This window comes from Canis aureus, chromosome 26, assembly GCF_053574225.1.
Source record: "Canis aureus isolate CA01 chromosome 26, VMU_Caureus_v.1.0, whole genome shotgun sequence".
NCBI lineage: Eukaryota > Metazoa > Chordata > Mammalia > Carnivora > Canidae > Canis > Canis aureus.
In genome coordinates, this window is record NC_135636.1 from 34,660,727 (window position 1) to 34,685,882 (window position 25,156).

At 45.8% G+C, this 25,156-nt stretch overlaps 2 protein-coding genes and 1 long non-coding RNA gene across 6 annotated transcripts in view; 2 read left to right on the forward strand and 1 right to left on the reverse strand.

Annotated features, from left to right (window-relative positions):
- TOP1 (DNA topoisomerase I) overlaps positions 1-13,494 on the forward strand; it is a 91,064-nt gene extending 77,570 nt beyond the window's left edge. The window contains exons 14-21 of the mRNA XM_077873167.1: positions 3,996-4,139; positions 5,008-5,193; positions 6,292-6,360; positions 6,891-7,005; positions 7,966-8,093; positions 11,096-11,190; positions 11,413-11,562; positions 12,197-13,494. Of these exons, the coding sequence (XP_077729293.1) occupies positions 3,996-4,139; positions 5,008-5,193; positions 6,292-6,360; positions 6,891-7,005; positions 7,966-8,093; positions 11,096-11,190; positions 11,413-11,562; positions 12,197-12,299 (990 nt within the window). The 3' untranslated portion in view covers positions 12,300-13,494. The remainder of the gene's footprint in view (positions 1-3,995; positions 4,140-5,007; positions 5,194-6,291; positions 6,361-6,890; positions 7,006-7,965; positions 8,094-11,095; positions 11,191-11,412; positions 11,563-12,196) is intronic.
- LOC144298352 (uncharacterized) lies at positions 2,363-23,302 on the reverse strand. Its single transcript, XR_013365308.1, has 4 exons — positions 22,386-23,302; positions 20,425-20,555; positions 3,212-3,322; positions 2,363-3,039 (listed from the first exon to the last, which is right to left on the reverse strand). It is a non-coding gene; the product is annotated as an uncharacterized LOC144298352 (long non-coding RNA).
- Positions 23,303-24,241: 939 nt separating this feature from the next.
- The window catches only part of PLCG1 (phospholipase C gamma 1), a 36,269-nt gene continuing 35,354 nt past the window's right edge, over positions 24,242-25,156 (forward strand). The window contains exon 1 of one of the 4 annotated variants that reach the window (XM_077873169.1): positions 24,242-24,486. In XM_077873169.1, the coding sequence (XP_077729295.1) occupies positions 24,270-24,486 (217 nt within the window). In that variant the 5' untranslated portion in view covers positions 24,242-24,269. The remainder of the gene's footprint in view (positions 24,487-25,156) is intronic. The other 3 variants (XM_077873168.1, XM_077873170.1, XM_077873171.1) reach the window with 3 other exon arrangements.

Here is a 25,156-nt window from a genome sequence, read left to right on the forward strand (position 1 = left end):
GCCGTTTCTGTCTCTAGAGCTTATAATTCTGTGAGGTTTCAGAGATGTATGTACCTACAACCTTTTAAATGTAACCATCTAGATGTTAAAGGGCTGAATTGAAGGAAAATGTCCTAATAAAACTTTATATTCTTAGGAAGCTCTGATTTTGGTGAGTTTTATTAGAAAGCAAAAGTAAGACACATTTATTTTTTAAAAATTCTGAGCCTGACATCTTTTGTAAATTCTAAAGTACAAAAAATAAAATGCTAAAACTTCTAGATGATAACATGGTAAAAACACTTTCATGACCTTGGTTATAGGTTCCCTAGGACACAAAATAAACACTAATGATAAAACAATCGACAGTGGACTTCATTAAAATTAAAAACCTAAGTTCGGGATCCCTGAGTAGCTCAGCGGTTTGGCACCTGCCTTTGGCCCAGGGTGTGATCCTAGAGTCCTGGGATCGAGTCCTGCATCAGGCTCCCAGCATGGAGTCTGCTTCTCCCTCCTCCTGTGTCTCTGTGCCTCTCTCTTTCTATCATAAATCAATCTTTTAAAAAAACTTGAGTTCAACATAGGATACTGTTACTAAATACATGTTACTGGGAGAGAATATTGGCAGCATGTATATCTGATGGAAAACTTGTATTCAGAATACACAAAGAATTCTATAACTCCATAATAAAAGAAAGCAAGACTCAAATGGATGCTTTACAAGAGAGAGAAATGGCCAATAAATAAGCACATGAAAGAGTTCTTGACCTCACTAATTATCAATGGAATGCAGATTTAAACCACAATGAGGTGACTAATTCCAGTTCTAGGTATTTTTACCCCAAATAAATTGAAAACCTGTGTCCATAAAAAGATCTGTACAAGAATGTTTATTGCAGCATTATATTAATGCAGGTCTCAAATTGGAAACATGCTAGGGGGTCCATCAACAGAATAAATACATGGTCTGGTCAGACACATTAGGGATAGTCATAGATTATACCATATATACTAGCAGTTGGATGAAGTGAACTAATAAATGCAGCAACATGGATGAATCTTTTTTTTTTTTTAAGATTTTATTTAAGAAAAAAAATTTTAAGAGAATGAGCATAGGGGGAGGGGCGGTGAGAGGGATAGAGAGAGAATCTCAAGCTCAGTGCAGAGCCTAATATAGGGCTCAATCTCACAACCCTGAGATCGTGACCTTGAGCCAAAATCAAGAGTCAGACACTCAAACCAACTGAGTCACCTAGGCACCCCAACGTGGATGAATCTTAAAATACATGTTGAAAAGCCTAGACACACAAGCCTATACTGTATGATTCTGTTTATATAATACTTTAAATTAGGCAAAATCTAATCTATGATGATAGAAATTAAAGAACAGTGGTTGCTTAGTTGTTGATTAACCAGAAAGGGGCATGAGTGAACTTTCTCTAATGATAGAGAATACTCTCTCCCTCTCTCTCTCTCTTTTTTTTTTAAGATTTTATTTTTTTAATTCATGAGAGACACGCAGAGGGAGCAGGAGGCTCCCTACGAGGAGCCCGATGTGGGACTTGATCCCAGGACCCCTGGATCCCGACCTGAGCCAAAGGGAGATGCTCAACCACTGAGCCACCCAGGTGCCCTGAGAATAGTCTGTGTCTTAATGGGATGTAGGTTACATGGGTTATGAATTGTCAAAACTGATCAAACTATATAACATAAAATCTTTTCTAAAAGATTCAGAATAGGGACACCTGAGTCCTGTATAATCAAGTTAGATTCTTATCCATACAAAAGTTTGGGTAGGGGAAAATGGAAAGGGTTAAAGGCAAGCTTCCTATAGTGGATACCTTGTTTTACTGAGATGGTTTTGATGATGACCTTATCTGGAAAACCGAAATGGGTATTTTATTTTCTAGTAGTCTGAGAAAGCTTGTTCAAGTGTAATTTACTGTCTGCTTAGAGAAACTTCGAAGACAGCAGGGATAAGCATACTTCCTGGAGCCAGCCTTCCCTTAGACCTAGACAAGGTGGCATCTGCCCCCACCCTCCCATCTTTGTATCCTTATTTGAGACTCCTGGATCCTTGCATCAAGAGCCCAGCCATCCTGTGAAGAAAAGTTGATCTTGTGGTATCCTCTGTGAATAACTTATTTGTTGCGTTTTTCTAAACCTTGTTTTGGTGGCATGACTAAGGAATTGGGCAAATGTAACCCTATGGGACTTTGAAGACTTGGAGTAAGGCTTTGGTAGGCCTATGTGCATTAGAGTGATGGCCAAGAGCCGGCTCCTTAACTGGAGACTATACTATTAAAGATGAGTCTTTGATGTCGTGTGTGTGTGTGTGTGTGTGTGTGTGTGTGTGTGTATAAGGGAGAGAGAGAGAAAGACATGATTGTCATGGAAATTTATTACTGACTCGTACATGAAGACAGCTGGTATCACACCTTTTTCTTCACCCTTTTAAATGTCAATATGTACTAAGAAAAATCTGAGAAATTTTAAGCTTCCCATTGTCAGGAAATAGAACTTAGATATTTCTTCTTAGATATTGTATCACCAACTGCTTAATTGCCCACCCACAACAACAAGTAGTTACTGAACCTCTTATTTTATAGCCAAACAAGTACATACAACTTGGCCACACACAGTTGTGGGAGAGTGCTGATGAATCCTTAGCATACCCAGGTGAGCTTGCATTTCTGAGTGTTGTTAGAGCTAGACGTAGAAGATATTTCTCACTTACACATAGCTCACTTTCCTGCATGCTCAGAAGGCTAGTTACCGTGACCATGGTTATTATACTTCAAGGACCAATGTCGCATGTCAGATGGGAACTAGGCATATGTGGGTAGAAATCACTATCCCTCTCTCTTGTGGTTGGGAGAATTAAGAGCAGAGATTCTTGGGTTCTTAAAATCCATCCTTGTGGGGGATCCCTGGGTGGCTCAGCGGTTTAACGCCTGCCTTTGGCCCAGGGTGCGATCCTGGAGTCTCAAGATTGAGTCCTACGTCGGGCTCCCGGCATGGAGCCTGCTTCTCCTTCCTCCTGTGTCTCTGCCTCTCTCTCTGAAAGGAAGGAAGGAAGGAAAGGAAAAAGGAAAGAAAGAAATAAGCAAACTAGCTAGCTTTAAAAAAAAAAATCCATCCTTGTAGTCATGTCATATAATTTGTTTTAGGCCTTAGAATACTCCCTGACCCTCTTGGGATTTCATAGATGTTTCTCCCCCCCCTTTCTTACCTTTCTCACTTGACATTAGTATCAGTCCTTGCTTGTGAATCTTGTTTCCATTCAATATGGTAGCAGAAATAATCTTCTGTCACTGTTGATTAGATTCAGTCTTTTCATACCCTTTTAAAAACACGTCATTGGCTTTAGAATAAATTTTTAGAACTTGTACCAAAAACTAATGTTTTGAGAAGAAAAAGTCTTCTCAGTAACATTGTTTCCCCTCAATCTAATCAAAAATACTCTTAAATGCAGAAGTTAGAAAATGGTGAATAATTACCACTGTTCCTGGAAGTCTTTGTGTTCCTTAGTAATTAATGTGTTGTGTCATCTTTGGTTCTGCTTCTTGACAGTCCATCAAACTGAATGGTTGTCTTGGATTTGTATTTAATGAAATTTAGTCCTAGCAGAAAACTGTTGGGTCACAGACTCTACAGCAGAGCATTGATGCTGATGTGGGGATGGGGATATTTATACCTTTGTATTGATAGAAGTCCATTTTGGGGACGTGCCATTTGGGCTTTTCCCAAGAACATAACCACTTTATAGAATGAAAGCCAGAGGCTGGCTTAGTAACTAGACAGGGGCCTGTTGTGCTTGACAGTGAAATATACTCCTAACATGAGTTCTCACCAGGTTAGATACTCTAAAATTTCTCTTCAGTACTCTTCTTTTTCTACCTTGCTTATGCTCAGGTTCCTTTGGTTCAGAGCTCTGAGCTTGAATATTCAAAGTCTATTTTTACTCTACCATCCCTACACAATCTACATAGACCTTTGGGTTTGGGTCTTTGCAGGGTGAGAAAGACTGGCAGAAATATGAGACTGCTCGGCGACTGAAGAAGTGTGTGGATAAAATCCGGAACCAATATAGAGAAGACTGGAAGTCCAAAGAGATGAAAGTCCGGCAGAGAGCTGTAGCCCTATACTTCATAGACAAGGTGAGCATCTTCCTATCACATTGCCTAATACGTTGGGCTTACCAAATATGGGATTGTTTACATTTCCAGGCCTTGTGCTAAGTACTGGAGCAGTACCCATCTCTGGTCCAATAAGGAGGGTAGAAGTGGAGAGAGAGGCATTTGGAGTCTGCTGGTCTCTAAATCTGAATCTTCTGCAAATACTATGACATTTTCAAACTGAGTATAAGCCACCAAAAAAATTTTTATTTTACGTCATGACCCAACACACATAAATATATTTGTAGTTGTGTGTAACTGCAAAGCTGCACAAAACAGTGTTTAGCCTTTCTACAAGCAATGAATTCTGACATTTTAATTTTTTTCTTGTTTTTAAAAAGAATGGTTATAACCCTTAAAATTGGTTAAACAATCCATGAATGTTTCACAACTATACTTTGAAGGACCATGCTCTAGAGGAGATGAGTTTGTCACTACCTTTTTGAAGATTTTGGTTTCTTTTCCAATTTTGCACTGCTTAGCACAAAATCTAAATTATCTCAAAAATTAAGCAAAATTAGGAGACTACTGAGTCTATCACCCAGAATAGGAATACTCTCTTGTTTGCTGCTTTGTTGTTGTTGTTGTTTTTTTAATTTCTTCCTTTCCTCCATTCTTATTTGAGAGAACAGAGTAAAGAGAAGCTTGGTTTTATGAGAAAGGGTAATATCACTATGATTCTCTGTACTTCATTTTATAGAGGAAGGAGCATATAGAATCCAGAATTCCCAAGCCTTGCAGACTGATACTCTATCCCCAGAGTTAGGAGACTTCTGATTTGGATTTCCTAGAGATCGTAGAAAATTGAAGTTTTTTCATTTGCTCTCATTTCTCCCTACTTCCTGGACAGCTTGCTCTGAGAGCAGGCAATGAGAAGGAGGAAGGAGAAACAGCGGACACAGTGGGTTGCTGCTCGCTTCGTGTGGAGCATATCAATCTGCACCCAGAGTTGGATGGTCAGGAATACGTGGTAGAGTTTGACTTCCTTGGAAAAGATTCGATCAGATACTATAATAAAGTCCCTGTTGAGAAACGAGTAAGTTACTTTGGCCTGTGCACCCTGGCCTGTTTTTCCTTCATTTCTTTCGTTCGTTCGTTTGTTCATTCATTCATTCATTCATTCATTCATTCAGCAAGCATATATTGAGTGCTTTTTGTATGCTCTTCACTTGCTGAACACTAGGGAAATAGTTTGAAAGAGAGAGGAGAGGTATTGGTTGTCCTGTGTACCTCCTTTTAGTCCCTGTCCCTCACCTACCACCCCGTGCTACACCTTCCTGGGAATGAGGGCACCATGTCCTAAAGTAACAGTCAACAGTGCATGCTGTAGAGTGTTGGCCCTAGTGGCAAACTTTAGCATAAGATTTAACTCACCTTACTGTAATGATTCAACCACATTTCCATACCCCCGGTCTTGTTGCATATTTGTCATTTTTGTAACTTTGCTCAACCTCTCTCTGAACTCCTGACTGAGCCAAGCAATAGCCCTTTAGTCCTCAAATCTCTGAGCCCATACCCAAAGAGGGCACTGCAGCTCCATGTCCATCCGTCCCCCCCCCCCCCCCCCCAACTCTTGGGCTTGAACCTGTAATCTAGCCCTTTAAAAGTCTGATATTTAATCAGTCATTAGGCTTTGTTGGCTGTGGCAGTGGTCCATACTAAAGAAGTGCTAAAGAGACATGACAACTAAATGTAATACCTTAGATTGGATTCCATCCTGGAGAAGTAGAGGACATCATTAGGTCAGCTGACCAAATTGGAATATGAACAGTAGATTGAAGCATATATACATGCAAATTTATGAAGCTGATAAGTACTGTGTGAATGCAAGGGAGTATCTCTATCCTTAGGAAGTTCTTAGGAAATACACGGAGATATTTAAGGATAAAGGGCTCATAAATGATTCAGGACAAACAGTTGTGTGTCTACACACATGTATGTAGAGATGGAAGTGAGGCAGACATGTATTGTGCAATGGTGAATGTTGTATAAAACGTTAATGGTCAGTGAATCGGTAAAAGGATGTGGGTATGGGTATGCCTTATGCTTTTTTATTTTCTAAGTTTTTGTAAGTTTGTAATTATTTCCAAAGTAAAGGCTTTTTAAATAATAGGTTCTACTTAATTTCCTTTAGGTTTTTAAGAACTTACAGCTATTTATGGAGAACAAACAGCCTGAGGATGATCTTTTTGATAGACTCAATGTGAGTGGACAGATTGCACGGGTTGAAGGAGGGGCCCAGCCGGAGCCTCCTCACAAGCTCCTAAAGGAGAGGTTTGCCTGGGGGTGACTTGGACTACTATCCCTTCAGTTTGTCCTGTGGCATCCTATACACTGTTCCTTCTGCAGGCACACAGTGAATCCATGACCAAAGCCCTCAGACAGGTGGACAGACCCTACCTTTTATTCTCTTCTGGCTCTTGCAGAGTCGTCTTTTGGCTGGATACCCAGCCATCTCTGAGATTGAAGGCCTCTCCCTATATCTTATCAGGGAAGATCTTAATGGGGGAAGGACAAATTTGCTTTATTGTCCTGCTTAAGATTAACGTACTTCATAGGGAGATATCACGCACCCTGTGTTTTGGAATTTTTTTCTAACTTCCCACTGGCAGGGCAATAAACTTGGCAAACTTGAGATTACACTGGTATAAATCCTAGGGCTTGCCAGAAGGGGCAGAGTGGTTTAGCTTTTGCTTAAATCCCAATATCCTCTCTGTGCTTTGTCTCCTCCAGACTGGTATTCTAAATAAGCATCTTCAGGATCTTATGGAGGGCCTGACAGCCAAGGTGTTCCGTACATACAATGCCTCCATCACGCTACAGCAGCAGCTAAAAGAACTCACAGCCCGTAAGTACTTGTTGGCCAGACAGGCTTGCACACTTCCTGGTATGTCCATTGCCCTTGCTGAGCTAAGTCCTAGAGCTTTTCTGCTATTCTCCTTAATTTTATCACTGGAAACTTTTCCTTCTATACCTCTAATAGAGAGCCAAGGCCTAGTTGTATAAACATAAAATCAGTGTAGTTTCCCCCTTCCTACCCCAAGTTCAAGATTTATTTTCGTGGAATGCTGACAGGAGCTTTCTGAAAGTACCTACATTTGATGGTTTATATGTATGTTTTTTGAAAACTCACAGAGTGAAGACATAGTGCTATGATGCTTGGTTAAATTGGAGAGAATAAGGTTTTCATGGTTATTTTTTAAACCAGGAGCACATCCTTCCCCTGAAGTTTCTGTCACCACCCCCCCCCCCTTAAAATAGTAGGTAGTATTTTCCTAAAAACTAGGTGCAGAAGGTACAACCAAGATACACAAGCTTTTTTTCCCTAGAGCCCAGTCACTGCTAAATTGTACCTATCCTCTAAAAGTACATCAAATAGCTTTAGAATATAAGACTAAAAATCCAAAGAGGATGTTTTGAGGGCCAGTATATTAGGGTGGGATAAAGGGTGCTATGTGACATAAGTAAAATATTCCTCATGCTTTTAATCTTTCTGTGTAAAACACATACTGCCTTTTGGTTTTAAAATATAAAGCTTGTGATCCTTTTGTCTTACCCTCCTCTACAGAACTTTTCTGTCCCAATTCCACATTTTCTTCAGGCTACATTGAGTGGGGGAAACAGCCTTTGAGACAAGCAGATGACTCTTGACTCTCAGGTTTTGACCTTGTGTCTTGGGAGAACTTGATTATTTGAGTGAGTTGAGGACCAGCAAAGTCATGAGGAAGAAGCACTGGGGAAGGCATGTTGTGTATTCTTCTTGTGTATACATACTGACTCTTTCACCCTTATGTTTCTTTCTTCACAGCGGATGAGAACATCCCAGCAAAGATCCTATCTTATAACCGTGCCAACCGAGCTGTTGCAATCCTTTGTAACCATCAGAGGGCACCACCCAAAACTTTTGAGAAGTCTATGATGAACTTGCAGTCTAAGGTATTGCAGATCTAGATGGTGGGGTAGCAAAATTAAGGGAACCCCATCTGCTGCGGATAATCTACAAGTGAGATGCCTTCTGGGCTGGGATATGAGGAGGCCAGTTCCAGTTCTAGGTCTTTCTGGAAGATACATCCATGCTAAAGATAAACATGGTAATATAATAGGAGTTATCCCTGATCAAGGTACTGAGTATCAAGTACCCATTGTTTAGGAAGTTTCCATTCTGTGAACAGAAGTCCTGCACTGGTTGCTTCTTGTTTTGAAAAACTAAGTTTGATGTACCCTCTTTGAAATATTGGTAATTATTGTCCTTATTATAAATGAGTATAATAGATACAAAGAGAGTCTTCACAGTTCCTTGCCTTAGCCCAGAAATACAACTATTTCTAAATTAGATTGTTTCAAATTGAAAAGATGATGAAACAATGATATTTAATTGCCCCCTAATCCTAACACAACTATTTTTATTTTTACACATTCCACATGAATCATATTTTTATGTAGCTCATCATCAAACATCTGTTGAATACTGGCTTTATGCCACAGTTGCTGCCCTAGAGGGAGAGACTGACATGCAAACAAGTAGATGCTGTTCCTCCTCCATGTGCCTCTCCTCCCTACAAATCTGCCTGGTACTGAGCTTGTAAGTCACAAGGCACTAAACATTTGGGCATTTGGCATTTCTGTGTTAGCAATGGCTTCATAAACCCATTTCAATGTGCTGAGAATAGAATTTTTAACATTTCACTTAAGAGCAGACACACAGGGTCACAAAGGACCAATTATCTTGAAACATACTTACCAAATAAATTTTAAAGTCTTTGATGTGCTTCCTTAATTATAAAATCTTAAGGCAGGTCAATAATGACTAAATTTCAAGCGTAGTAATGAATGTGGAAGTTCTACTTCAAGGTTTCTGCCACAGTGATACAGAAATATCTGTACATATATTGGTGAAGTCCTAGGTACTACTAGTGTTACTATGGTTTGTTGCCCACACTCATAATTAATTGAAGAAGAAATGGTGAATTTCAAACAGAGGTTAGTGAACTTACAGATGTGATTCTTTTCTATCGACATCCACAGAATTCTGTATTAGAACAAGTGAAGTTTAAAAATGACTACTATAGAGTGAGGCTACATACACATTTCCAGGTCCACCATGTTTTCCTTCTGTTGAAATTTCTTCAAGATAAGTACCTAGTAGTAGTAGTACATCTGGGTCAAAAGATATCCACAATCTACAGTTCATGCTACAGGAGTCATCTGGTTTTCCTGAAGGGATGCACTTGTGCACAGTAAATTAATATACATCCCTAGACCTCTTCAGATCTTTAGACCATATGGTTGGCAGGCAAAGAACCCTACAGACCACCCTTCGTAGCAGCTCCTATTTGCTCCCTTGCTCCCACTCTATTAAATGATGGTCATCTGGTATTATTTACTCTCCCCATGTTATTATGCTAAGCCAGAAATAAAAGCATGAATATTCAGGTGCTGTTGACCCAATTCAGACCCCACCCTAGAGCATGAGGAGGTATTTTGTTGATCTTACTCTGGAACCACTGTTTGGGCAGCCCAGGCTGTCTGCCAGGCGAGCCCTCCAAGCTGAGGAACCCTCTCCTGTGTGCCCACAAAGCAAACATACGCCCCTGTTTGCCAAGTGAATCAATGGAGTCTTTGATGCTTTGAGAGAATTTGAAACAGCCTGCCAATTTAGCATCCACAGAAATGGTTAAAGATTGTGGTTTGTTACATTTCTAGCCTAAGAAGAATCTGGCTAGTGGTGTCTGTGACGCTTTTGTATATAGAATCAGTTCCTTCAGCTTGACTTTGGACAACATAGATGTTGGACATAAGCCATTCATAGTAAAATGCATTTAATGATTCTCTCACAATGGTGGCCTTTGTTTCCAATCTTGGGCTGCATGTGTATACCTAACAGACAATTCTGGGCTGAGAATAACAGCCCAATGTGTGTTAAATCAGGCAAGTATTTATTTACTCTGCAGAGGTTCCCTTGACCTTGCAGGTTAGCAAGGTAATAGCACATCCGAGGTTCTGCCCCCAGCAGCATAAGCTGATGGCTCGAACTCTAGTTTCATGATGTTGCCGGCTGCTGTCCTTAAGCAGGAACTAAGAACTTGGGCTTTCTGGAGGTATTGGCAAGGGTTTATAAGCAAGAAAGGCTGGAATTGCCGTTATTTTCTTCCTTTATGGAAAGTGCTCTATAGCTAAAAATGGTTTCAGACCTTTGTTTTTGAGTGATAACTACTTGAATTTTCATGGCGTTGTAGCTTTCTCTTCTTGAAAAATAGAATGCCAGAGCCAGGCCATGCCATGCCATGTATAGGTTTGAACAGACGGGCTGAGCTGTTTGCTTCCTGGGTACTTCAGTTGCCATCTTTAAGTCTCTTAGGTATTCTCTTCAGTGCATCCTTTTTTCTTGAGAAGCTGGCACTCCTTCCCAGAGTACTGACAGAATCTGAGGATAAGCTGGGTTCAGTAGATGGAAGGATCCTCTCTCAGCTTTATAAGGAGTTCTCTCCTTCTGTATTCTTAGATTGAAGGCTACACCCGGCACAGTATCCATTTGACAAACAGCTTTCATCTCTAGTCCTCCTCTCAGGTATTTAAGCCAAAGTGTCGTATGACTGAAAGATCAGCACATTCTCAGTTCTTGTGGGTTCTTTAACCTGAGCTTCTGGATTAAGGGGGCCCTGGTTCACTACCTATAGAAGGATCACTTCTTTCTTGAAGGATCAGTGAAGAACATAAATGACCAAATAGCAGTTGAATTCAGCAGTCACTGTACATCTACTCTGTGCCTTCATGAAGCTACGCAGCTGGGGGTTTTTACCTGGCACACCACTGACAGCCTGCCTGCCTAGTGGAGACAACGTCTAGGTTTTATCTCTGGTGGTGCCCGTGGGTTTTTTTTTTTTTTTCTTCCCTCTCTAGGCTGATTTTCTTAAAGCTTACTCTTCTTCCCCACTTAGATTGATGCCAAGAAGGAACAGTTAGCAGATGCCCGGAGAGATCTGAAAAGTGCTAAAGCTGATGCCAAGGTCCTGAAGGATGCAAAGACCAAGAAGTATGTACCCGGTGTTATGCAAAGCTGGGGACTGGTTGAGACAAAACTGGGGACAGTATCAGAGGCCCTGGGACCCCAGCTTTTCTAAGGTTTAAGTGGTATCTTTTGGAAATCTCTGTATTTAGGGCTTTCTTGCTTTTGCTGCTCCTGCATGGCAGGATGGGTTTGCAATGTTCTTGTCCAGAGGCTAGGCCTGGTTCTTGATGCCTTCCATTCTTCCAGGGTGGTAGAGTCAAAGAAGAAGGCTGTGCAGAGGCTGGAGGAGCAGTTAATGAAGCTCGAGGTTCAGGCCACAGACCGAGAAGAGAATAAACAAATTGCTTTGGGAACCTCCAAACTCAATTATCTGGACCCAAGGATCACAGTGGCTTGGTAAGCATTAAGCTCTTCTTGAGTTCCTGTTGCTAGCTTGAGAAGGGTAGTGGCAGGGAGGGGGGTGGGTTTAAGAGCATTGTTGGCCTTCACATGCCATTCCTGCACTTCACACTTTAAATCCTTTAGGGGAACCCCTGCCATTCTGTTATGCATACTACAAATGCCCTAGAACATCCTGAATGGCCCTAAATGGTCAATAATATTATGCTGCCTTGGGTCAGGGGTTCCATCCAGCCCTTGCACCCTTTTTGCTCTTTTTGCCCTGGTGGGTGCTAGAGGTTGGGTTAGCTTGAGGAGGGGGCAGTATGTGCAGTGGTTAAGAACATGGACTTGAGCCAGACAGCTTGGATTCGGTTTTCAGCTCCATGCTCTCTAGCTGCATGAGAATATAAGCAAATTACCCAACTCTCTGCCTTAGTTTTTAATGTGTATCTTTTTCATTAGTATATCTGTAGTAGCATCAATTTAGAGGTCACTCTAATGATTTAAATGAGCACATGATGCCCTTAGAATATGCCTGGCCACTCTTAAAACTCATTCTCACCAGATGGACATTAAAGCCTGCTGCCCTAGGTCTGGGCTGTTGCTCCCTGAGACACTAATCCTTACCCTCTTTCTCCTTTGTGTGCAGGTGCAAGAAGTGGGGGGTCCCAATTGAGAAAATTTACAACAAAACCCAGCGGGAGAAGTTTGCCTGGGCCATCGACATGGCTGATGAGGACTACGAGTTCTAACCAGTCTTGAGGGGCAGGGTTCTGTGAAAAGGAACAGTGTGGTTTGGGGAAGATGGATAAACTGTGAGCCTTGCTTACCCTCACACCTGAGGGAGAGAGGCGGCAAGTCTTAACAAACCAACATCTTTGAGAAAAGATAAACCTGGAGATATTATAAGAAAGAGCTGAGCCAGTTGTCCTATGGACAACTTATTTAAAAATATTTCAGATATCAAAATTCTAGCTGTATGATTTGTTTTGAATTTTGTTTTTATTTTCAAGAGAGCAAGTGGATGGGAATTTGTCAGAGTTCTGCCAGGCAAATTCACTGTTTCACTGAAGCATTTGGATTCTCTTAGCTACTGTATACGAAGTCCGATTATATTGGTGCGTTTTTACAGTTAGGGTTTTGCAATAACTTCTATATTTTAATAGAAATGAATTCCTAAACTCCCTCCCCTCTCCCCCATTTCAGGAATTTAAAATTAAGTAGAACAAAAACCCAGCGCACCTGTTAGTGAGAGTTGTCACTATCTATTGTCATGGGAATCAATTTTCATTAAACTTGAAGCAGTCGTGACATCGGCAGTGTTTTGGTTCAGACACCTGTTCACAGAAAAGCATGATGGGAAAATATTTCCTGACTTGAGTGTTCCTTTTTAAATGTGAATTTTTATTTCTTTTTAATTATTTTAAAATATTTAAACCTTTTTCTTGATCTTAAAGATCGTGTAGATTGGGGTTGGGGAGGGATGAGGGGTGAGTGAGTCTAAGGATAATGAAATAATCAGTGACTGAAACCATTTTCCCATCATCCTTTGTTCTGAGCATTCTCTGTACCCTTCAGATATCCATCTTTTTCATTTTAAACCCAGTCTTTCACTTGAAAGATTTTATTGTGTAAAAAGTTCCACAAGTCAATAATTTAGAGGAAAATGAGTATTTGGTCCAAAAAAGGAAAAATAATCAAGAATTTAGGGCTTTTATTTTTTCTTTTGTAATTGTGTAAAAAATGGAAAAAAAAAACCATAAAAAGCAGAATTTTAATGTGAAGACATTTTTTGCTATAATCATTAGTTTTAGAGGCATTGTTAGTTTAGCGTGTGTGCAGAGTCCATTTCCCACATCTTTCCTCAAGTATCTTCTATTTTTATCATGAATTCCCTTTTAATCAACTGTAGGTTATTTAAAATAAATTCCTACAACTTAACGGAAACCTAGTGTCTGCCTTTTTGTTACCCAGGGTCCCTGGCTTGATTGGGGCCACAGGGCTGGGTTTGTGTGTGTGATGGAGGGGGTCTCACTGTTAAGCTCAACAACAGTGGCTCCCTCTCCTCTACAGGAAGGAGCTGGGGCTGGGCTGGGGCTGGAAGGGGCTGCACCTGTCCTGCTGCCAAGGGATAGATCAGAGGGGAGCCAGAGTCCGCATCTCTTGCTAAAAGCAGACCCAGAAAGTGAGGTAGTGTATAGAAAATCTGTAAGAATAAGTTGGGTACAACAACTGTATTTGGAGCCTAGGGTAGGTAATGTTTATTGAGCAAGATGGAGTGAACATAGTATTTGGGAGGCAGATTTTCCACTTTCCATGTGTGCTGGCCAGAAGCAATGGGGAGCTTACTTTGGGTTTGCCTGTGTGGCTAAGCTTACAGTCAGGATGACAGGAATTAAGGGTACTAAACCAATATCTAATCCAGTACCCACGGGATCCCAGAGGCCCAAATGCAGACTTCTCCTTGCATTGATTGGTTAATTAAAAAAAAAGGGAGTGGTATTAGACCACTCCCAGTGCTCCTGTACCCAAGTTGGTAGGGTCCCTACAAAAATTGTTCCTTTCCTCATCCTAGGTTACTGGTAAGTCTGGAATTCAGGATGGAGCGTGAGCTTTCCTGTCCAAACAGCAGGGAGCTGGAAGGCCAGTGGTTAGAATTGGTCACTTAGCCCTAGGCCCCCTAGGCTCACTAGTGTGCACAGGTATATTCTGGGAGGAGAGCCATCTCCTTGATGGTCTCTTAACTCACTGGGGGCTGGGCTGGTGTTGAGAAGAGAGAACCCTTGGAAGGTCCTTCTTGGCAGCCTGCATTTCATTGGCCAGTGTGAGAGAAGTAGCATTCACGCCAGGGAATAAAGAAGTTGCGTAGCCATCAGTGCTTTGGAGGAGATTACAGCGAAGTTTTGTAAATTCTGTGATGGTTAGGTAGGTAAATCACTGGAAGTTCAGAATGGCAGTATAGGAGGCTCTTGACAATAATTGATATATTTCATGGCTGGGGGAGGTAGGTGATGAGAACTTGAACCGGAAGTTTGGGACTTGAGCTGGAAGGACTTTCCACAAGCAGGTGACAAACCTTGGTCCAGAACTAGAAATTAGAGACAGGAGGCCTTGCAGGCATAAGATTTTACTGATGAGCAGGAACTCGTGCCTACCATTCCCGACAGGAACCTTTCTACAAGTCTTCTGAGGGTAGGTGCATGCCAACTAGATCCTGGTCAAGAAGGACTGTGAAGGGCACCCTTGGTGATGGCAGGCCTGGGAGAGCAGACCAGAGGATGGGAAGCTGACCTGGCCAGTGGGGATGAAGGAAGAGAATGGATAGGTAGGTGAGGGCCAGAAGTGACAGGCTCTGAAAAATGCTTGAGCCTGGAGTTGGGAGAGGACCCTCCCCCTTATTCCTCCAAGGTTGTTCCCTCCTTACACTTCCAGCCTTATCCAGCAAGTCTGACGTGTAGGGTCTGAAAAACTCCTCCTATCAGGCTCTTCTGTGATGCTCAAGTCCAGCTGTGGGCAAAGCTGGTTGGCTTACATGTGCTATGCAAGCCAGGTATCTGGATGCTTGCTTGGCTCCTCTCTTCCTTAACCCCCACATCTGCTCAGCAGCTCTTGTCCATTCTCTGTCAAATCCACATTAGGCCTACATCACATTTGAAAAATGAAATCTCACAACTCCTAGCTGTTTCCAACCACCACCACCTCCCTCTCCCATTTCACATACAAATGCCTGGGGTGAGTCATCCATCATTCCTCCACCCACTGCAACCAGCTTCTGTCCCACCTTGTCCCCTGAATCCCTCCTGAATTCTGACCACAATGGCCAACAAATGAGTGGCCAAACCAATAAATGGGCTCTGCATTGTGTATTTTAAGCACTTTGTGGCACTGGACACTTAACCACTCTTCCATTTAATAGCTCTATTGAAATATATATCATAAAATCCACCCATTCCAAGTATATTTTTAGTAGCTACAGAGGGTAGGGCTATGGCCATCACCATAAATCGGTTTTAGAAGATCATCCTCCCCAGTAAGATCCCTTGTGCCCACTTAAAGTTAATCCCCACTCCTACTTCCAGCCTCCACTCCTCTCTTCTGTAAATTTGTCTTTTCTGGGACATCACACATAAATGGAATGGTGAACACTCCCCTCTCCAAGCACTTCTTCCTAGCTTCCATGATGGCACCTCCTGGTTTCACTCCAAATCAGGTATTTGCTCTGCAGAAACTTTATAAATTTTTTTTTTCTCTGAGAAAAGTTTACTTATACTTCAGTCTTTAACAAAATTCTTCATAATGGGATGCTCTCTCAACTTGTTTTGAACCAAAAAGCACTTTTTGGAGAAAAGACATTACCCTGAAATGACCTCAGTCAAGCTAGTTTTGGACGATTATAAGTAGTCCCCTGACAAAATCAGTAAACAAGGAGGCAAAGAAATTTACCACAGACTTAGTAATTATTTCTCACAATCCCAACTATTACATACAAACAAGCCTCTTAAAGGTCATTTTCATAGCAAGGCAGCATTGAATTTTTTAGGTTTGGTAATGGTATATATTATATATATATATTTATATATATATATATATATACACACACACACATTTAGCAGTCTTTCAAAAAAACAAATATTTATAAAATTATAGACAAGATTTGTGTCAAAATAATATGGAAGGGGTTAGTGCGTGGAGTTTACATAAAACGAAGTGGCCAACAGTTCATAATTGAAGCTCACTGATGAGTACAAGGAAATTCACTATACTATCCTGTCTATAATTATATACATTTGAAATTTTCCATAAAGTTTTTAATGTAATACAGTAAGTAGTTATTATGCAGATCACTAATATATACCTATGGGAGGGGTGCCTGGGTGGCTCAGTCATTGAGCATCTACCTTTGGCTCAGGTCATGATCCCGGGGTCCCGAGATTGAGGCATTAGGCTCCCCACACGGAGCCTGCTTCTTCCTCTATGTCTCTGCCTCTCTCTTGTGTGTCTCTCATAAATGAATAAGTAAAATCCTTAAAATTTTTTTTTAAAAAATAGGGATGCCTGGGTGGCTCAGTGGTTTAGCGTCTGCCTTCGGCTCAGGGCATAATCCTGGAGTACCGAGATTGAGTCCCACATCATGGGACTCATGGAGCATGCTTGGAGCATGCTTCTCCCTCTGCCTATATCTCTGCCCTTCTCTCTCTGTGCCTCTCATGAGTAAATAAATAAAATCTTAAAAAAAAAGTATATATATACATACACACCTATGGGAGAAATGAAAAGAAAGCTGTTTTAATGTTACACAAAAGGTAATTATGCTTAAATGAAAATTTCTAGTAATGGCATCATATACTGATTTAAAAAAGTATTCTCTCTTCAACAACACGAATGCGTCTCAGAAACATGCTGAATATAGACCATGGGTACATACTCCTTAGTTCCATTTATGTGAAATTCTAGAATAGGTAAAAACTACTCTGGTGATGGAAAGCATGTTTAATGATTGCCAGATAGGGGGCAGGGGAAACGGACTACAAAGGGGTACCAAGAAACTTCATGGAAATGTTCTCTATCTTGCTTGGGTAGAGGTTACATGAAAGCATACCTTCATCAAAGCTCACCAAACTTTACACTTAAAAATGTGTCTGTTTTTTTAAAAATATGTAAGTTATTCCTCAAACGGATTTTTCAAATGTACTCTCAAACAACTTAGCAGTGAAGGTGATATGCTTCCAGAAATTAGATGACTCAAAGTATCTCTAATGGTGACAACTATATAGAAATAAAAAATTCGTAGAGAGTTTAAACACAAGTTTATTACTGCAATGGTGAGAGTGGGAAAAATATTCATAAATTAATATACTGTTTCAAATAATATGTGATTTAAGGGCAGCCCGTGTGGCTCAGCGGTTTAATGCCGCCTTTAGCCCAGGGTGTGATCCTGGAGACCCGGGATCGAGTCCCATGTGGGGCTCCCTGCATGGAGCCGCCTTCTCCTTCTGCCTGTGTCTCTGCCTCTCTCTCTCTGTGTCTCTCATGAATAAATAAATATTTTTTTAAAAATAATAATATGTGATTTAAAACATTGATATAACTAAATAAACTTATATTGGCCATTTCCATCATGTGTCTCTAAAGAGGCTTATAATTTAGTTGCAAAGATGCCATAAAACATCTGGAATGCTCCTACTGCAAAAACAAACACCTATCTGGAGTCTCCATTCTTCAGGCATATACATTTTCTCTCACTGAGCTGTACTCCACAGCTACCAACAGGTGTCTGTTGGCATTTCTTTTTTTCTTTTTTTTTTTTTTGATGAGAGACAGAAACCTAGGCAGTGGGAGAAGCCGGCCTCCATGCAAGGAGCCCAATGCAGGACTGGATCCCAGAACTCCAGGATCTCGCCCTGAGCCAAAGGCAGATGCTCAACTGCTGAGCCACCCAGGCGTCCCTCTGTTGGCATTTCTTTAACCACAACTGGAGTGGGAACTTGATCTGATTAATCTCTGCTGTCTTACTCCTATAGAGGAACATCGGGAGAGTTTGTTGGGAGAAAGGAAGAGAAAGAAAAACAGGTCAGCCTGGGCTAGCAAGGGCTCTTCCTTTCTCTTTCTTCAGCGAAGCAATTACTGTATCCCTGCCACCTCCCTGAACAAAGTACACCTGGGGCCCACTCTATGAGCCCACCAGCAAAGGGGAAGCAGAGTCTGCAGAGAGTAGAGTCTTGGCAGTGGCTGAACAAGGACTGGTTTTGCCTTGGGTGATAGAAAACACAAGGCTCTGGAGGGGCTGAGAGTCCATCCTAGGTATGGAGGGAAGTAGAAAAAATATGACCTAAGAAGTATGAGCTCTGGGGCACCTGGGTGGCTCAGTCGGTTAAGTATCTGCCTTCAGCTCAGGTTATGATCTCAGAGTCCTCAGATGGAGCCCCCTATGGGCTCCCTGTTCAGCAGGGAGTCTGCCCCTCCCCACTGCTCATGCCTGCATGCTTTCACGGGCTTGCACTCTCTCTCAAATAAACTTAGGTCTTTAAAAAGAAAAGAAGGGCAGCTCGGGTGGCTCAGCGGTTTAGCGCCGCCTTCAGCCCAGGGTGTGATCCTGGAAACCCTCCCTGCATGGAGATGGAGCCTGCTTCTCCCTCTGCCTGTGTCTCCGCCCCTCTGTATGTGTCTCTCATGAATAAATAAATAAAATCTTAAAAAAAAAAGAAAAGAAAAGAAGCCTGAGATCCAACAACTAAGTTGGAACCATAATATATATCGGGGCCAGAGGTCAAGAGCCTGAACTGTAGGTTGTAGGTGGACCTCAAGGTACACTGAGGTGAGTATTAAGTACCAGTTGTACACAGAGGTACAGGTTAGCCAGCTCAGACTCAGAGATGGGCTGGTCAGACACCTAACATAAACTACCAAGCAAAAATTTTTAAGAGCTGTTTTAAAGAAAAGGGATAATGTTTTATGCAACGAATCAAATCAGACTGTGAGTCTATATCTCTGCCTACTTTCAGTTTTGGAAGGGGCTTCACTGAGCTATGCTTTTACATTATACCTTCTATATTCATGTAAGGTCATTATAAGGAACAAATGAAAACTGTATCAGCATTTGCTGTTAATCTGTAGGGAACATTCTCCACTATTTCAGTCAAATAAGTGTCCATATGAGAAACTTCTTTTATAATTTAACCCCGGGAAAATTTTTCTCCCCCAAGGAATCAGTTACCAAAATAGAATTTTTGCTTTGGCTACCAGGAAGCTCAGCCACACATGATTCTCAGTAACAGCAGTCATGTTAACCTACACTTGCCATATTCTATTCCTCCTTATAGTAGCATATTCCAATTCTACAGTGCAGTATTTTTGCCCTTTGTTTTAAATACTCAACCTTTTCAAAGGACTGGAAAGGAATACATCTGAGGTGGGCACAGCGATGTGCCACTCAGATTCTCCTTCAAGGAAGCACTTGTTGCCCCAACTGCTAGGAGACCTGCCAGTCCTTAAAGAGCACCTCAGTTGCAGAGAGCCATGTGACTGAGGCTGTGTGTGCTCTTCTCAGGGCAGAGTGAAGTGGAACCACGAAGGCCCAGCCATTTCAAGCCAGCACCAGTCAACAGAGCTCTCTGGGGGCTGGCTGAGGCTATCACCAGGCCTCCATCACAGCTAAACTTCTCCCTGTGCCCCTTCCTATTTCCTTCTCTCTCTTCCACAGTGTTGATCCCAAAGGCACTCCCTAACAAACATTCTGCACACTAACCTCTGCCACAGAGTCTGCTTCCAAAAGAACCCAATCTGTGACAACATTTAACCAAATACAGATGGTCCTCGATTTAGGATAGTTTGACTCATGATTTTTCAGCTTACAACGGTGCAAAAATGATATGCATTCAGTAGAAACTGTACTTTGGATTTTGATCTTTTCTCGGCTAGCCATATGCAGTGCGATCGATCCTCTCTTGCGATGCTGGGCATCGGCCATGACTTGCAGTCAACCATGTAATCAAGAAAGTAAATAACCCATGCACTTATAACCACTCTGCACCCATACAACCATTCTGCTTTTCACTTTCACTACAGTATTCAGTAAATCACATGAGACATTCAACACTTTATTATGGAATAGGCTTTGTGTTAGATGATTTTGCCCACTGTAGGCAAATGTTAGTGTTTTGAGTACATTTAAGGTCAGGCTAGGCTAAGCTATGATGTTCAGTAGGTTACGCACAGCAAACGCATTTTCAACTTACTATATTTTCAACTTAGAATGGGTTTGCTGAGATGCAACCCCATCATAAGGCGAAAAAGATCTATAACTAAAAATAGAAAACACATCAGGTAGGTAGGGGTATTATGGAAAGGAGTGAAAATACACAACAAAATATTTCATACCTACATGAGAGGCCAACATAGCATTGACTCTGGAGCCAGGCTGCGTGGGTTTGAATCCCATCTCTGCCATCTCTCAGCTCTGTGTCCATAAATAAGCACCTCTCAATCTCTCTGTACGTCAGTTTTTTTATCTGTAGATTGGAAATAGTAAAAGTACTTATCTCATAATGCTGTAATAAGTAACCGAGCCAATGTGGGTAAAACAGTTATATAGGACTTAGTATAAGCCAAGTGCTGTTCTAAGTGTTTGGTAAATAAAGACCTATGAGGTCAGGCACACAGGGCCAAACGGGCATCTGAGCTGAGACCCTTATCCAGAATCCAGGCACACCTAGGTATGGTGTAGGCCGGGGCATGTTGAAGCAAGAGTGATGACAGAAATAGGCCCAAGCAGGGCTAGCCTGGGTGATGTCAGGGCGTGTGCCTTGTGTGGGTTCTGGGCTGCTCCCTCCAAGCCAGCGCAGCTGCACTCATTGCCAGTAACACCCACGTACCCATATATATGCTGAGCTGGGGGAAGCCCAAACCAGCCACACCCTCTGCATGCCCTGCTTTTCCTGAATCTCTTTTGGTGGAGGGAGGCACCTGAGGTCTGAGATGCTAGCTCAGAAGTCCCAGGAGGAAATGGGGCCTTGTTTTCTGATTAAAGGCCTGGCAGCAGACTGAAAACATGAGCTCCTGTTGACAGAGATTTCTGGAGCCCCTGGGGGCCTGGCCCTGGAGGCAAAAGCAAAAGCAAGGAAGCATGGTCCGTATGCTAGGAAGCTCTCAGAAGACGGAGAAACAGAGTTTTAAAAAGTTTATCACAGCCTGCAGGCTGCCCAAGTCAGCACAAGAAGCTCCAAGAGCACTGCAGCACTTAGGAGGGGGCATCCTGGACAAATGGACAAGATCAGATGAGCAGGGGGAGGCCCCACTCATTTCCCACTTACCCTCCTGGCTTCATCACCTGCCCTGCTTCCCCTTGCTCAGTAAACTCGAGCCTTTTTCTTATTCTTACACTCATTAAGCTCTTTCTGTCCTCAGGGCCTTTGTACATGTTGTTACCTCTGCCTGGAAAGTACTTTCCTCCAACCCATCTAATAATTCACCTGGCCATCTATTCACATCCAGTAGTAGACCTCTGCTGAGTCCTAGAGCCCTTCCTTTTCAACTAAGAGATCTAAAATAGGTGTCCCTCATGTTTTATCTCATAGGCCTCTGAGCTTTTCCTCCTTACCTACCATCACAACTGTCCATACATAACACTGTTTACTGGCTTAATGTCTGAATGCCTGGGGGGTTGGTTGGTTCTGGATTTCTTTTTTTTTTTCTCCCAAACCATGGTGTTAAAGCCCAGCACGGGGCAGCTCAGGAGCACCACCACCTTAAGCCCAAGGCAGTCCAAGCCCCACTCTAAGAGCACAAACACTCTGTGAAGCTCCCAGTCATGCTAGCCTCCGTGCCCACGGACTGCTGGCTGCCAGGATCTACTTAAGGCTCTCTTGCGAAGCAAAAAACGTGTGGAGTCAAGACAGACCTGGTTTCCAATTCCCACTTGTTACTTATGTGGCCTTGGGGCAAGATGCAGAACTTACCTGGATCTCAGGCTCTTCATCAGTACATCTGGGACAATAGCGCCTGATCAGAGGGTAATTATGAGGATCAGGTGTGATCACACTTGTAGGCCCTGTAGCGCCAGGCCAGGCGTTGGGTCAACTTTAGTGCCCTCCCCCTCCCACTTTAAAGGGTGGGCACTAGATGGCAGCCCATCTCAGCCACTCCACCTCCCCTCAGGTGGGTGAAACCTACAAATTTTCCGTTTTGTGAGGGGTTTCTCAGCTTCTTAGGAGACACCCTTGAGGGCATCAAAACACAAACCCGCACAAGTTACCGCTGCCGCAAGACCAAGTCAGAGGCAGCCCCAGACACCATCACCACCCAGCTGGGTAGGTTGGCTGAGCACACACTCACATACTCACCAATTCCAGAAACCCGGCTCCTTCCCTGGCATCTGCCGGGCGCTCCGCTGGGCCTCCAGCCTCTGAAGTTGTCCTGCTCTGCCTGATTCAACATGGGTCAGACCACAGGTGTCTTCAGTTGGTCTGTGACAGGGGCCGCTACATCACAGGGGCAAGCCGAGGGAATGGCTTCGGGAAGGCAGAGTGTGGATTACTCAAATAACCACTAAAAGGCCTTGTGGCTAGTGCATGGAGAGTGAAGGGGAGGTGCTGAGAGAGGCGGGAGACAGAGAAAGGGGGCCCCAGGCCACTCAGGGCCGGCCGGGACGGGAGGGAGCACGGGCTTGGAGTGCAAAGGGAAGTCCTGGAGGCGGCGGGGCCGGAGGTGGCCGATGGGGATTTAATTTCTTTTTAAAAAAATTAAAGCATGGATAGTAGATGCAGGTAAGACCAGGGAGAGTAAAGAGTCTGGACGAGAGAAGATGCAAGTCAGGCGTGGTGGGTGGGGTGGCGAGGGCCAACGGTGGCGCGGCCAGGCCGGCCCGCGAGGTGGCTGGGAGCCGAGGCGGCGGCGGCGTCGAGGACACCTCCGAGGGGCTTGGCCCAAGCACGTTAGCAGACCGAGCGCCAGGCTCGGGGGGGGCGGGCAGTGCAGGGAGTGGGGCGCGCAGTCGGAGGGGGAGGGGGGAGGGCGGAGGGCGGAGGGGAGTGGCGCCGCGGGGCAGCCCGGGGTGCCTGGTCTGGGAGTGAAGCCCTGGGGAGGTGGCGTCGCCTGAGCGCCCGGCTCCGGACCAGGCCAGCCGGAGACAGGCTTCCGGGCCCGCGGGCAGCGGCCTGGGGGGAGGCGGGAGGAAAACACGCGGAGTGAGGCCGCGGAAACCCCTGCCAGAGGGGCGCGAGGAGGCGGGGCGTGAGGTGGCGCGGGCGGCGGGCGGCGGGCGGCGGGCGAGGAGCCGCGCAGGCGGAGGCCGCCGGGGGCCGCAGGTCTGAAGGCCCGACAGGCCACGCTCAGGCCCGGGGGCCGCTCCGGAGGACGGGGCCGTCGAGCGCCCGCCACGCTCGCCGCAGGGGCGGGACGGACGAGGGTCCGGCGGTCGCAGGAGCGGCCTGCGGGGCAGCCCCGAGCGGCCCAAGGGGCGGGGCGGGGCAGGCCTGCCGTCCGTCAAAGCCCGCCAGCCAATCCGCAGGCTGCCCCGCCCCCGCCCCGCCCCGGAGAGGGTGCGCGGAGGGCCCGCCTCCGCCGCCGCCGCCGCCGCCGCTGCCCCCGCCGCCGCCGCCGCCGCCGCCGCCGCTGCCCCCGCCGCGGGTGTGAGGCGGCCCGGCCTGGCCTGGCTGGCTCCCTCCGCCGGGCAGCCGCCCAGGTAACCGGGCTCGGCCGGCGGGCCGGGGCGCTCTGCACCCTCACCTTTCCTCCCGGCCGCCGCGCGGGCAGCGGGCTGAGGGAGCGGCTGCGGCCGGGCCTGTGCGGGACAGCGGGCTGGGCGACCGCCCGTGCGTGTGCGACTGACTGACGGGCCGGCGCGGGGCTGCCGCCGCGTGACGGGGCCGGCCGGGGCGGCGTGAGGAGGGCGGCGGACGGAGCGGCGGGCCGCGGGAGCGCGAGCGGCGGGAGCGTCCCTGCCTGGGCCTGTCCGGGGGTCGCGGGGCGCAGGCGCGGCGGGAGGCGGGCGGGGGTCCTCTCCACGGGCGCGCGGGCGCCTTTGTTCCCGGCGCGCGGGCCGGGGCGGGGCCTGAGGAGCCGCCCCGCCCCCCGCCTCAGGCCCCGCCCCGTCTCCGCCCGCAGGAGCCGCCGCCGGGCCCGCTCGCGGGCCGCCTCAGCCGCCTCAGCCGCCTCAGCCGCCGCCGCCGCCGCCGCCGCCGCCGCCTGCTCCCGCCGGCCGGGCCTCCGCCCCCAGCGCCGGAGCCATGGCGGGCGCCGCTTCCCCCTGCGCCAACGGCTGCGGGCCCGGCGCGCCCTCGGACGCCGAGGTGCTGCACCTCTGCCGCAGCCTCGAGGTGGGCACCGTCATGACTTTGTTCTACTCCAAGAAGTCGCAGCGGCCGGAGCGGAAGACCTTCCAGGTCAAGCTGGAGACGCGGCAGATCACGTGGAGCCGTGGCGCCGACAAGATCGAGGGGGCCAGTAAGTGCGCCCGCGCCCTGGGGCCCGCGCGAGTCCGCTCCCGCTCCCGCTCCCGCTCCCGCGCGCCCCGCCGCCTCTGGAGTGACTTGGGTGAACTTTGGGGCCCTCCCCCGCAGCCTCCGGGCCCCGCCCCCGCCCCCGCCCCGGCCCCGGTGGTCCTCCGTCACCTGACAGGACACCCCCTCCCCCAGCCCGGGGGGTGCTCCAGGCGCTGCGCCCGGAGGCCTAAGAATCCCAGCGGGTTGGGGCCGGCGGGGCAGGCGTCGGGGGTGCCCCCCCCCCCCCCGGCAGTGCTGGTGACTGGGGCGAGGGAAGCCCAGGCGGCGGCAGCCCACCCGGCCCCAGAATCGGGGGCCAGGCCGGACGGTCATCGCCCACCACCTTTTTTCCCCAGAAGAGTAGTCGTGGTGAAACTTTCTGGGCCCCCCGGGCTGGGCTCCATTTGCAAAGGAACCTTTGGGTTCCCTGAGTAGAATTTAGGCAGATGTTGGGGTAGGGCTGGCTTTGGGTCAGAGCCGGGCCTGCCCCCCCCCCCTCCTCTCTCTCTCCCTCTCGGAGAGGGTGCAAGGTGGTCTTGTTTGGTTTGGAAAAGCCTGAGGGAAGGCAGCGGCTGCTTTTTCCCGCTGCTGCTTTTGTCTCGAAGCTGAATTTTAGAGGTCTGCGTGGGTGG